This window comes from Eptesicus fuscus, chromosome 16 (assembly GCF_027574615.1).
Source record: "Eptesicus fuscus isolate TK198812 chromosome 16, DD_ASM_mEF_20220401, whole genome shotgun sequence".
Classification (NCBI taxonomy): Eukaryota; Metazoa; Chordata; class Mammalia; order Chiroptera; family Vespertilionidae; genus Eptesicus; species Eptesicus fuscus.
In genome coordinates this window covers 14901874-14914906 of record NC_072488.1, presented here as the reverse complement: position 1 = coordinate 14914906, position 13033 = coordinate 14901874, and the positions used below count along the sequence as shown (strand labels likewise).

General features: G+C 45.2%; 1 protein-coding gene across 1 annotated transcript in view; it reads left to right on the top strand.

Moving 5' to 3' along the window:
- XDH (xanthine dehydrogenase) overlaps positions 1-13033 on the top strand; it is a 59429-nt gene that overhangs the window by 30056 nt on the left and 16340 nt on the right. Inside the window, exons 16-24 of the mRNA XM_054728521.1 lie at positions 975-1058; positions 2500-2669; positions 4790-4913; positions 6822-6941; positions 7504-7600; positions 8515-8639; positions 9386-9519; positions 9915-10002; positions 11238-11324. Coding sequence (XP_054584496.1) covers positions 975-1058; positions 2500-2669; positions 4790-4913; positions 6822-6941; positions 7504-7600; positions 8515-8639; positions 9386-9519; positions 9915-10002; positions 11238-11324 — 1029 coding nt within the window. The remainder of the gene's footprint in view (positions 1-974; positions 1059-2499; positions 2670-4789; positions 4914-6821; positions 6942-7503; positions 7601-8514; positions 8640-9385; positions 9520-9914; positions 10003-11237; positions 11325-13033) is intronic.

Here is a 13033-nt window from a genome sequence, read left to right as displayed (position 1 = left end):
GTGGGGCTTCTCCAGCCACTGCAAGGATGTGCATTCAGGAGAGGGTGCTGGCTGATGTGGGCCCAGCTCCCCCGATGGGTTCACCAACAAGCACTTATTTTGCACCTTTTAGACGGGGTAAGATTGCACTGGGCACCAGGGGGCAGCCGAGTGTGGAGAGAGCATGGACAGTGAAGGCCAGTCTAGCGTGATAACTGCCGAGATGGAGGGGAGGCTTCACAGGTGTGGGGACAGCAGAGCAAAATTCCTCTTTTGAAAATCGTCATGAGGCAATGCTTTCAGATTATATAAGTAATAAAGACTTATTGTAGAAAAATACAGAATTGTATAAAGAAATCACTCTCAAATCCCAGAGAAAACCACTGCTAATATTTTTGCTTCTTCCTCTGAACTTTGCCCTATATTTATCTGTCCATCTGTCTCATTCTGTTTGTCTGCTCCATCTCTCTCTCTCTCTGTCCTTCCTTCTATCCATCAATATAGCTATCATCTTAAAATCTTTTTTACCTAGATATATCATTTTCTAAATAAATTTGAGGTCATGCTGCATGCAGTTTTATTTCCCCCTTGAGTCCATTGAGATTATATTGTGAGCATTTCCCATATCATTAAATATTTCCCACAGAATTGATGAGGGAAAGGAAGACTTTTCCAGGAAGGCTGGGAGGAGGATAGCCAACAGAGCGCAGCATGCATAAATGCAGGGAGGACGGAAGCCGTTAGGTGTGTGGGCGGAAGTACGTGCCACTCATTACACAGCGGGCACGGTGGGGGCAGAGAGGCAGAGGCTGTGAGTGAATACTGAGCTCCCAGAGCCCACGGTCAGATGCTGAGACAGATCCAGCCAGTGTGAGAAGGAGTGTCAAATGAAGAGACGAGGGGAACAGCTGTTACTTTTACCAGTTGGGGGACAACCAAGGTTGGGGTCAATGATGGAAATAGTCAAGGTCACCTCTGTTATCTTGCCTCCACAGCAATGTGGCAAACTGGACCCCACCTTTGCCAGTGCCACCTTCCTCTTTCAGAAAGACCCTCCGGCCAATGTCCAGCTCTTCCAGGTGAGTGGAGACAGTGTGTGGCTAACATCAGGGGCCCTTGCAGAGTTCATCAAATGACTTACCTGAATTGCATGTAGGTGCTGAAAGCTCCGTACTGTTGTGCATAAGTATCCAGGGAAGAAAATGGGAACTATGTTCATGTCAGTGAAGCTATTTCCCCCCCTTACTCACCTAAATTTTTCTTCTGGGATTACTTTCATCTTCACCTGCTCCGTAAAGAGAAATTTCCCTCCCATTTTATCTTTTCTGGCCCCTCTGTGGGACTAATATGCAGAGCCAGGAGTTCTCTGGATCATGTAAGCAAACAAAACAGAACAACAACAAAACCAACATTCTACCAGCAGAATCTTTTTGAGAGGTACTAGGTAAAGGGTCATTTTTTCTAGAAACATTTTGGATTCTGTGGGCCATATTAGTCTGTGTTGCAACTCCTCAGCTCTGTCATTGTGGCACAGCCAGAGGCAATACATAGATGAATGTGTAGTGTTCCAAAAAAACTTTACTTATAAAAACAGACAGTGGGTCAGATTTGGTCCACGGGCCACAGTTCATCAGCCCATCACTAGAATGTAGTGGCTCAGTGCGTGAACTCTGGGGCCCGGCTGCCTGGACTGCAATCCAACTCTGCCATTACATCACCGTTGAAGCTTAGACAAGATCCTCAATTCCTGTGTCTTTGGGCAAGCTAATTACTCCCACGATCTGGATAATGATGGTACCTCTTTCATGGGAGAGTTTTGAGGATTGAATGTATCCGTAAAAGTAAATAGCTTAGGTAGTTCCTGGCATATAGTAAACATTCAATAAATATTGTCCATTATCAGTTTTACTTAAAACATAAGACAGAATTTTATTATGAAATGAACACATGTTAGAACACTTGGAAAAATACAGAAAAGACTAAAGAAGAAAATAAAATTCACCCCAAATCTTACCTCTAAGAGAAAAATCATTATTATATTTTTGTATATTTACCATTTTTATGTATATATGGACATGTATATGCTATATTGATAACACATGCTCTTTTTTTACTATGAAATTCAAATCATTTTTACATATACACATACACAATGCTTTATGCCCTGTTACACTTAACACGCGCTTCCTTCCTTCTAATTAAAATTCTTCCAAAGTATGTTTTCACATTTGCATACTATTCATTGTATGAGAGTAACATTATTTACCCAATCCCCAGTGAATGGACATAAGGTTCCTCTCTTGTTTTTTTACGGTCCTGTGTGGGGTGAGCCTGTGACCACCTTCCTGAAGACTTAGCATGTGCCTTTCTGTTTCCTTCGCCTGCTCCCCTCCTGCCCCTCCATTCTCACTCCTTAGGGTTGCTTTGCCACCTGGCCTGAGACTCCCCATGGTTTCCCTGGGCCTGTGGGAGAACAGTGTCCCCCCCAGCTCAGCCTGACTGGTGGCCATGTCATTCCAGGAGGTGCCTAAGGGTCAGTCTGAGGAGGATATGGTGGGCCGGCCTCTGCCCCACCTGGCCTCGGCCATGCAGGCCTCCGGGGAGGCCGTGTACTGTGACGACATCCCTCGCTACGAGAATGAGCTGACCCTCCGGCTGGTCACCAGCACCCAGGCGCACGCCAAGATCAAGTGAGTGTAGTAAATAGACTTGGAGAGGAGGGCGCTGGGAGCACCCGGCCAGGCACTGGAGAGGTTCCCTTGTCAGTCCAGAGGGGAAGATGGGGATCATCTTAAAACTACAGCCTGGAGAGGAGCCGGAGAGGTTAGGGGCTTGGGGATGCTAGGAGGATGAAGGGTGGACTTGCAGAGGTAAGCAGGGGCCAGATCAGCAAAGCCTTGGATTTGCTGGGCAGAGAGATTACACTTGAACCAAATAGCAATGAGGAGCTGCTAAAAGGCCCTTAACAGGATCAGGTTAGATCTGCACTTTGGGATTGGGCTAAACTTCCATGGAAAATTAGAGAAGAACTTGAGTCCGCACTAACACGGCCTTAGAGTGAGGGACCTGGGATTGGATGCCTGCTCTGGTGCTTGAAACCGTCACCTTGGCCTGTGTGCCTAAGCTCTTAGTTCCCCCATATGTACTAGTATGTAATAGGATGCTTTTGTGAGGGTTAGTGATAGTGTCCACAAAGGACCTAGCAGAAAATAGTCACTTGTAGCTGCTTGTGGAACTTCGAGAGCCTGAACGGCAAGAATGCCACCTCTATGTTAATAATAATTAATTAATAATAATAGTAATGATTATAACAAACCCCCTAACATTTATATGGAACTTAATTACCACATTTCGGTGTAAAGCATTTTACATATATTGGCTTCTTTATTCCTCACAATAATCCTATAGGCAGGTCCTATTATTCTCTCCATGTTCCAGATGAGGAAACGGAGGCACAGGCAGGGTAACTGACTTGCCCAGGTCACATGGTTGCTAAGTGGCAGAGCCAGAGTTTGAAGCCAGGTAGCGTTAGCAACTGGGCAGCCCTGCCTCTGGGTGGGTGTTCAGGCTGGAGCCTGGAACTTCATTTTCTGGTGAGCCCTAGAGACACATCCCGCTGAAGAGTGACCCTCCTTGGGTCTTACCCTAGCATGGATGTGGGATCGGGTCTCCTTGTCATTGATTTTTCCTCTGCTGACACTCTTAGCCTGGAGAAAGATCCCAGAAATGGGAAACTCTTCCAGGTTCCTGAAAAAAAAAAGTTTGTTTAAGATGATATGGTTGCCAGCCATGGGGTAAATTCATTTGCCTTTGCCCTTGTCTAGAGCCCATACTGAGAGTACCACGACCTGCACCGTCTCCATTCAAAACAGCTTTGCTCTGTTCCAGCCATGTCTGAATGGATGTGGGAGGGCGAGGTGGGGGACTCTGTGGTAACTGCAGTGATGGGGCTCTCCCCGCTGCCGACACCTGGGAGGGAGTGCGGTAGAGCTTAAGTGGACCTGATATTGGCGCTCTTCACAACTCAACACCAGTCCTAATCTCGCTACACTGCTCTCTGGCTGGGTGGCTTTGGACAAGCTCTTTAACTGTCCTGAGCCTGAGTTTCCCCAAATGTAAAGTGGGACAATGACAGTGACTTTCTGGGGCTCTGGTGAGGATTAACTATTTGAAAGGTGGTTGGTACAGAGCAGTTCCCATACCTTTCTCTGAGGTGCCTCTGCTCTATGTCCCCATCGGGTCATGGGCCAGAGTGAGCGGGACACAGTTCAGATTGTTATATCTGATGGACTCTTCACGCATTTTCCCTTGGAAGCCTGAATTGTCTAATTATAACCGGGGTGCCCTGACATTCCGGGATAGCTCTGTGAATGTGGGGAGAGAAATTTGTCTGTGTGACGATGCTCATATCCATTGGATGAGTACAGCAAGGGCCCTAGCATGCTCATTCTGGATGGGTATTAGCTGTGAGGTGGGTTTTAGTCAGCATTTACATTGCTGTTCACTATGATTTGGTTCCCTTGTACGTGGACATTGGAACAGGGCATAGTGATAAGTCCATGAGGGCAGGACTGTCCTGTTCATCTTATCTTCCCAGCAGTATTCAGCATAGCAGCCTTCACATAGTAAGCATTTAATCAATACTTTCCTAATAAAATAGGACAGGATAGAATAGAATAGAATAGAATAGAATAGCATGTGGAGAAGGGAGAAGTTAGAGTGGAGGAAAACCATGAACATGAGGACAGTTGGATGGCGGGTCTCCCACTTTGGTTTTCCTGCTGGCCCCTCATGCTGCTCATTCTTGCAGGTCCATAGATATTTCAGAAGCTCAGAAGGTGCCGGGGTTTGTTTGCTTTATCTCTGCTGATGATATTCCTGGGAGTAACAAAACTGGACTTGGTAATGATGAAACAGTCTTTGCGAAAGATAAGGTATGGTTTGCATTTTTAAGATATAAAGTTAGTGAAATGAGTATTTAAGTTTTAATTTGTGCACATTCCTCCAAATCCCTCATATTGAAAAGACTAAACATTTGCACATCTTGGCATCATCCCATTGGCCAATATTCAGGACAATCAGTAAAGGGAGAGAATATGCTTGGTAGCACTTTTTATTTCCATTTAATGTTTATTTGTTTATTTAATTGATGGCTGCTGTTTGTACATAGTAGAATGACTCCATGCCAACATGACATTAAAAAAAGGCTGGTGATTGTATTTGGACTAGCAATCAGGTTCTTAAGGGTACGATATTGAGTTCCTTTACTAAAAGAAAATAAAAATACATTAAATAAACTAAGCAGATAGAAATCACAATACCACCATTATGTGTGTACTGATAATTCACTTACATGAAAGTCTATATATTGATTCCAACTATATACAAAGTCCTGCCAAAAACACAAGTTTCCAAACATTTAAGACAGCTGCTACAAAATCCATATACTTACAGAGTATTTCTTAAGCAGTCACTTTATAATTCCAAATGTTGCAAATTAGAAGTGGATTGGTCTTGCTAAAGGGCAAATTCACCTTATTTTTGCTGTAAAAGTGAAGAAGCAAAAGAAAAACTGTAGACCCAAGGCACCAGGACTCCAGAGGGAGAGCTTTTGAAAAACCAATTGCTTTACAAACTCCCAGAACCCCAGGAGCACAGCCAGCATGATGGTTAGTGAGAGTCATTCAGGTTCAACAGCCATTGCACTAACCAAGTGGTCAGCAAACTCATTAGTCCACAGAGCCAAATATCAACAGTACAACGATGGAAATTTCTTTTGAGAGCCAAATTTTTTAAACTTAAATGTCTTCTAACGCCACTTCTTCAAAATAGACTCGCCCAGGCCATGGTATTTTGTGGAAGAGCCACACTCAAGGGGCCAAAGAGCCACACGTGGCTCGCGAGCCGCAGTTTGCCGACCACGGCACTAACCAATTAAGTCAATAACTTAACAGGGTCCTCAAGAAACAATGATCAGAGACAGGCATACTAAGTATTGGTTCCTATTGTCAGAAACCTCATTGTCCAAAGAGATGAATTGGACAAATTTTTTGTTTGTTGTTTATTTTGGGGGGCATGTTGAAAGAAAATTCTCTCTGAAGGAGATTCATTAATCTTTTATAGGAACTGAACTATTAATTAAAGATAATAATTATTTTATAAATCTAACAAAAAACTAGTTTATGAGTCATCAAGTTTAAGAACTAGCATTTGGAAACTACTGCTTCTGGGCATCTAGGTAAATTTAAGACATGATGGCTGCCTGTGAGGATTTTTTGGTATAAATCTGCAAACAGAAGATGAAAGAGAGTGGGTGGTGGAAGGAAAATAAAACTGGGAGTCAGGGCCTAAGATTTAATCATGGGCTGGTAACAAGCCAATTGTGATCTTGCTGTCTGGGTCTCCATCTCTTTGTATGAAGAACAAGGGGGTTGTAGTAGATCCGAGTTGACAGATACAGGTCATGCTGCCTATATCTCCCATTCTGCTGCTCAAGGCAGACATCACTAATCAATCACCACTTTCTATCCTGGGCCGCTTCTCAACAGGCTGTCAGTATTAAATCATCAGAATTGGCCCTCGAGATGAAGTAAATTTGCCACTCTAATACTAGTCATCTCCAAGTTCCATTCTACTCCCACAGATTCTAAACACGTATGAAGGAGCACACAACCCAAATAATAGAATAAGGACGTGAAAAGGCCCCAGCGCATTCCTACGATGTGCCTTAATAGGAAATTGTGGGGACGGGGGACTTGCTTTTTGCCCTTTTGGACAATTCAAAATAATTGGCTTTTTGAGGAGTTTTGTGGTGTCCTTCAATAGTCTGGCTCTACTCCTAGGTGACTTGCATTGGGCACATCATTGGCGCTGTGGTCACGGACACCCCAGAGCACGCACAGAGAGCAGCTCAAGGAGTGAAAATCACCTATGAAGAACTTCCAGCCATTATCTCCATTGAGGTAATGAGAACGGGCTGCCTGTGAGAGGGCTGAGCTCCCTGTCTCTGGGAGCACACTGTTTGGGATCCTCTAGTGAAGATTCGAGCAGCAGGTGGGATTTGACTAGATAGGTTTTTTAATCTCTTCCGGCCCTGGGATTGAGTGGTCCTGTGAAACCTTCCCCATCGTGATCCTAGACTCAGTCCACTAACAGCCACCCTGAAGTCCCTCCTACCCAATTTCAGCTCCATTTGGGTCCTTGAGGGATTCTTTGCTTTTCCTCAAGATCTAAGGTAGTCCACCTCTGTCTGAGGAACGGTTTGACCGTCTGATCAATGTTTCTCTGTCTCTGGATCTGTTTTTGTTCATCAGCTTATGTTGTTCATTATATTCCATAAATGAGTGAGATCATGTGATATTTATCTTTCTCTGCCATGAGCTTACTTTAAATCTGTATGAGAAGATTGCAGAGATGCCCATGTGAGAAGAGAGGGCAACCATTCTGGGAGCTTCTCTTCCGCACTCAGAAACCACCTTCCTCCCTCTGAAAGTCAAGTCGCTGAAGCTTCTTGTTGATCCTCAGGATGCGATAAAAAACAACTCCTTTTGGGGGCCGGAGCTGAAGATTGAGAAAGGAAACCTCAAGAAGGGGTTTTCGGAAGCAGACAACGTTGTTTCAGGTACAGCTGCACGTGCAGCAGTGGGGTTGGGCCGGCCCTGGCTTGTGAATGAAATTCAAGAGCTGTATCTTGAGTCCTGGGGCAGGGAAGTGATTTCCTATCATTTCTGAACAGAAGAGTTCCTCTGGTGTTTGTAAGGAAATAGTAGACAGTTGGCTGGGAAAGACCTTCAGTCATCTCCACTCTCCTGACTGTGGACGGGAGACACCTGAATGATCTAGAGAGAGATTAGTGTGGTGGATTTGGTGGATTAGTGTGGTGGATTTGTCTGGGGAAGATAATAGCCTCAGATGCCTGGTCAGCCTCGGATCTGCCAGGCCTTTAGCCACATGGACTCCTGGCCCTCCCCTTTCCCCTGCAAAGGCCTTTCTCACCCATCTTCAGCTAGCGGGTCCCCTGCCCCCCTCCTTCTCCTCCACCATCCACACTGTGAAATCAGGTGCATAGCTCTAACCCCAGGGTAAAGCTGCTGAGCAGACAGGCCCCTTTTGGAATTTTCTATGTTTCTATTGTGCATCGCTAAGTCACTTGTAAGTTAGCTCACTAACTGGCCTGATAGCTTTCGTTCTGGAAGGTATTTTTAGCTTGTCAATTACCTCTATTTGATTCTTTCTTTATCTTTTCCAACATTTTACAGTAATAGTTTGAATGTCTCCGATTTCCACTGGCTGCAGCATGAAGAGCGCTTCATGCCTGATGCATTTCAGTGTCATTCTGGTTTCTTTGTTGAGGTGGGGGTTCAGCTCCCAGATTGCTAAGACTGAGACCCCTTTTCACACCAGTTGGGGAACCTAGAGGTTACCTGCGAGCACTTGGTTCTTGCCTTGGGCACTTGGCAAGTACACACTCTTCTTAAGCAAACGTGTCCCCTCTGCAGCAGCAGGCTCACTGTGGGGGTCTTGTTGCTTCCCCAGGTGAGTTGTACATTGGTGGCCAAGAGCACTTCTACCTGGAGACTCACTGCACCATCGCTGTCCCAAAAGGCGAGGCAGGGGAGATGGAGCTCTTTGTGTCCACACAGAACACCATGAAGACCCAGGTAGGTGTCCTGTGGGGTCAGCTCAGGGGCCTGGCGAGGACACCAGGGAGCTCCTGGCATTGTGGGAAATGGGAAGAAGGAGACCTGGGTTGGTCCAGAAGGGAATTGGAGGGTAGTGGTCCTGGACCAGACCCTATCACCAACAAGCTTGTGTCACTGAGCTTGTTACAAAATCAATCTCTTCTATAAAATAGGGCCTGGTAGGGTTGGATTAGATGGGTCTTAATAGTTGGATAGAGCCTAGTGTTAGCTATTGTGATTCCAGTGCTATATGGCCTTGGTCACATCTTATGTGGCCTAAGCTTCCTCGCGTGTAGAATGAAGGGGTTGGGTAAGTGATAGCTACAGGAATCACTAAATTATCTGCAGCAGCTTGAATAGTCCTCATTTCTCTACTGCCTATTATGTGACAGCAGATGCCAGCGTTTTTGGCAGCCGGTTCTACCCTCATGACTCACCAGTTCTTGGCTCAGTGGAATGAGTTTTGCTCTGAAAGTAGCTGTGCCTAGCTGCTTGCCCCTTTGGTTAAAAGCAAGTGTCTGAATTCAGTCTCCAGTGACTCATTAGTGTTGGACCCCAGCACCACTACCCAAGGGTCAGCACTGGGAGGAGGGTGGACTCTCGAATCTGGGAATTTCAGATTCACAGCAGTAATTAGGCCTCTTCTTATCAGGCAGGCTCTGGGTCAAGGCTGAAGTAAGTCCAGATGATGTGTTCAGAGCAAGTATGTTGTCTTTTGCCCACAGAGCTTTGTTGCAAGCATGTTGGGGGTTCCAGAAAACCGGATTGTGGTCCGAGTGAAGAGAATGGGAGGAGGCTTTGGAGGGAAGGAGACCCGAAGCACCCTGGTGTCCACGGCAGTGGCCCTGGCTGCATACAAGTGAGTCCTCCCCATGGGCTCTGGGAAGAAGAAGGCTGCCTCTGGCATGAAGGCTTCCTGGATTTCCCTCTTTGGGAAGTAGATTCTCTTTACTTTGCTGTTTTTAGAACTTTGGGGCATAGGGGTGAAGATAACATCAAGTGATTCTTCTTGTTCTGGTGCCTGTGTCCTTATCTCTCCACCTCGCTGTGAGGGTGTGAGGGCAAGGACACAGCTCATATCCTATCTTTCCCACCTTGTCGGACCCAGTGTCTAGACAGCAAAGCAGCCCGGCCCAAGTGTGCTGAGTGTGCCAGGTGGAAAAAGAAGACTTCCCACTGTTTTCACCCCCAAGACTCACAGGGCTAGACTGTTGCGGGGACCCCAGTTTTCTTACCCTCCAATGTCTCCTTTAGGACCGGCCGCCCTGTACGCTGCATGCTGGATCGCGATGAGGACATGCTGATCACAGGCGGCAGACATCCCTTCCTGGCCAGATACAAGGTTCCAGATGCTGGGGGCTGTGCCAGGGCGGGCAGTGCCATCTCCTTAGGATGGACTCTCACTTTTCTTAGGACTATCTGTAAAAGTTCCAAGGAGAAATAGCCACAGGAGACATTCATATTGGCCAACATAGAGGGGTGATGCTGTGGAATCTGGCAGGCCTCCTCCTGTAGGCCTCCTCCTGTCACAGGGTGGTGTCACAGCTTTTGTGAATTCAGTTTTTGTCCACTCAGGTTCAGAAACATGATTTGTCAGCAGACCTGGGGAAATCCTTCCTGCAGGATGGCCTAGTGTTAACATGTTCACAGCTGGTTGTGGAAACCAGAATGACTATTTAATATTTCACAACGAGAAACAGAACTTCCCAGGGCCTGGACAGGCACAAGTTGTTAGAGGCACATGTTAGGGTGGGCACCTGCTCTGCCAGATCACGTGTGGCTGGGCATTGCCCAATTTCCCTGTAAGACAGGCCTATTCTGGGCTCCCATGGGTGACCAGTTCCTGTTCTCACCCTGCATCCTGTCCCCTTGCACACCAGTATCACCTTTCAGGTTCCAGTCTAGCTCCAGCTCTGTGAACCTGGGCGTCCTCTCTCTCCACGAGCTGGCTTTGAACATCCGCACTTTGAACTCTTCTCATTGTTTCATGATTAAACTTCCCCAAAGGGATTATATTTCTCTTAATTCTTGTGGGCTTAAAGAAAGTAACTTGGTCTTTGGGGGTCCCAGTTTCTTCACTTATCAAATGACCCTTAAGAGTTTGTTTTGATGATTGTGTAAGGTGAGGGGTGTCAGAGTACACTGAAGCTCTTGTAAAGTGTAGCTTTTATTGTTTGCTGGTCAAAAGCTATGAGGAGAGACTCCAGTTACTTTCCCAGTTTCTTTTCCCAGCCCTCCCTGCCTGCCCTGTCATTACCAACACTATATTTTCTATATTTTTCCAGGTAGCAAAAGTGGGAAGGAAGAGGTAGAGATAGACAGGGGTAGAACCAGAAGCCAGGAGCAGGTAGAAAGGAGGAGGAGTGTAGGGAGAAGGTGTTCCAAGGTTGAGCCCTGGGTCCGTCCCTGGGGAGATGTTAGTTTCTTTCTTCTGGTTCTGATGATGTCCTATGTTCCCCTTTCTTCATGGTGTGGTGTCTTGCTTTTTCTGTTTCCTCCAGGAAGCGTGGGTGGGAGGGGGGAGGTAGAGATAGACAAGCAAGGGGACTGTTGGGAAACCACTCTCTTTCTTGTCAGGTTGGCTTCATGAAGACAGGAAAGATTGTGGCCCTGGAGGTGGAGCACTACAGCAATGCCGGGAACTCCCTGGATCTCTCTCAGAGTGTAAGTAGGGCCTCTTCCTGCACTTCGAGGTGACTGGGAGGTTAAGGGCGTGCCCCCTCCCCCCCCCCCCGGCCCCAACCTATTCATACAGCCAGGTACACACCTCCTTCATTCTTGCCTGTTATGTTGTAAAGCTTCCCAACTGGTCTCTGCCTTCAGATTCTCTATCCTTGGTTCATTTCTAAAGCACAGAGATGATCATCTTTCTTCTCTGATTGGAACTCATCCTTCTTGTGCAAGATATTCTAATAAGCAAGCAAAATTAGTTACAAAACTTCATATATAATATGGTGACATTGTGTGTGGGTGCACGTATGTCTAGTCATATGCATGGAAAAGTCTGAAAGAAGACACACCAAACAGTGATTGGATGGGTTAAGGGCGGGTGTGGGGGGCATGCACTGTCATTTTCTACACTGCACATTTCTGTGATATTTGAATTTTAATTAAGGAGTTGAGTTACTTTTTAAAAAACAATTTGTTGAAATATATACTGATTCGCCAGATTATTATGACCAGCCAGATTATTATGACCACCCCATCAGTACAATGAAGTGAATTAGTTATGCAAATAATAATAATAATAAAACCTTAAGAGTATTTGCTTAGGAAGTTTTCAATATTCAGTATTTTTGGAAGTGTCAATGAAGTACTGATGAGGTGGTCATAATAATCTGGTCACTCAGTGTAGTTTACATACCACAAAGTTCACCCATTTGAATGATATAATTTCATGGTTTTAAAGTCATGCACCATTATCACCATCCAGGTGTTGAACATTTCTATCACCTCCAAATGACCTCTTATGCCCATTTGCAGTTACACTTGTTCCCATGCCCAGGTCCAGATGTCCACTAATCCACTTTCAGTCTTTGTAGATTTTCCTTTTCAAATAATTGGAATCATGCACTATGTAGACCTTTGTATCTGGCTTTTCTCTCAGAATAATGTTTTTGAGTTCATCCATGTTACAGCATGCATCATTCCTCCATTCATTTTTACTGACGAACAATATTTCTTGATATAGACCATATTTGGTCTTCTGTTCACTATTTGATGGACATTTGGGTTATTTCCAGTTTTTAGCTTTTGTGGCTAATGCTGCTTTGAACCTTCTCCTAAGAGTCTTGTATAGACATATTTGTGTCAACCTTGAAAATTAAGTTACCTTGGTGGTACTCCTTTTAAAGTTATTTTTTTCTTTAAAAAACCTTAATTTTATAACCATACTAGTTACATGTACATAGATTTTTGTTGTAAAGAAAAAGTCAGCCCTAGCTGGTTTGACTCAATGGATAGAGCATTGGCCCACAGACTGAAGGGTCCTGGTTTTGATTCAGGTCAAGCGCACGTGCCTGGGTTTCGGGCTTTATCCCCAGTAGAGGGTGTGCAGGAGGCAGTCAATCAGTGATTCTCTCTCAGCATAGATGTTTCTATCACTCTCACCCTTCCTCTCTGAAATCAATAAAAATATATATTTTAAAAAAGATAAAGTCAAACACTTCAGGAAAAGCAGAAGTTTCTCACTATCTGCCTCTGCAACCCCTCCCTGCTAGGGGCTCTCTAATAGGCTCAATTAGGAAACTTCACACTTCAGCTCTGCTGTAAAAATTGTTCAAAAGAGGAAACATTTTTAGTGTTCTTACAATTCATAACTCTGGCTTCTTGGTGTTGTAGAAAAATCAGGTTGAAAAAGATGTAGTACTTGT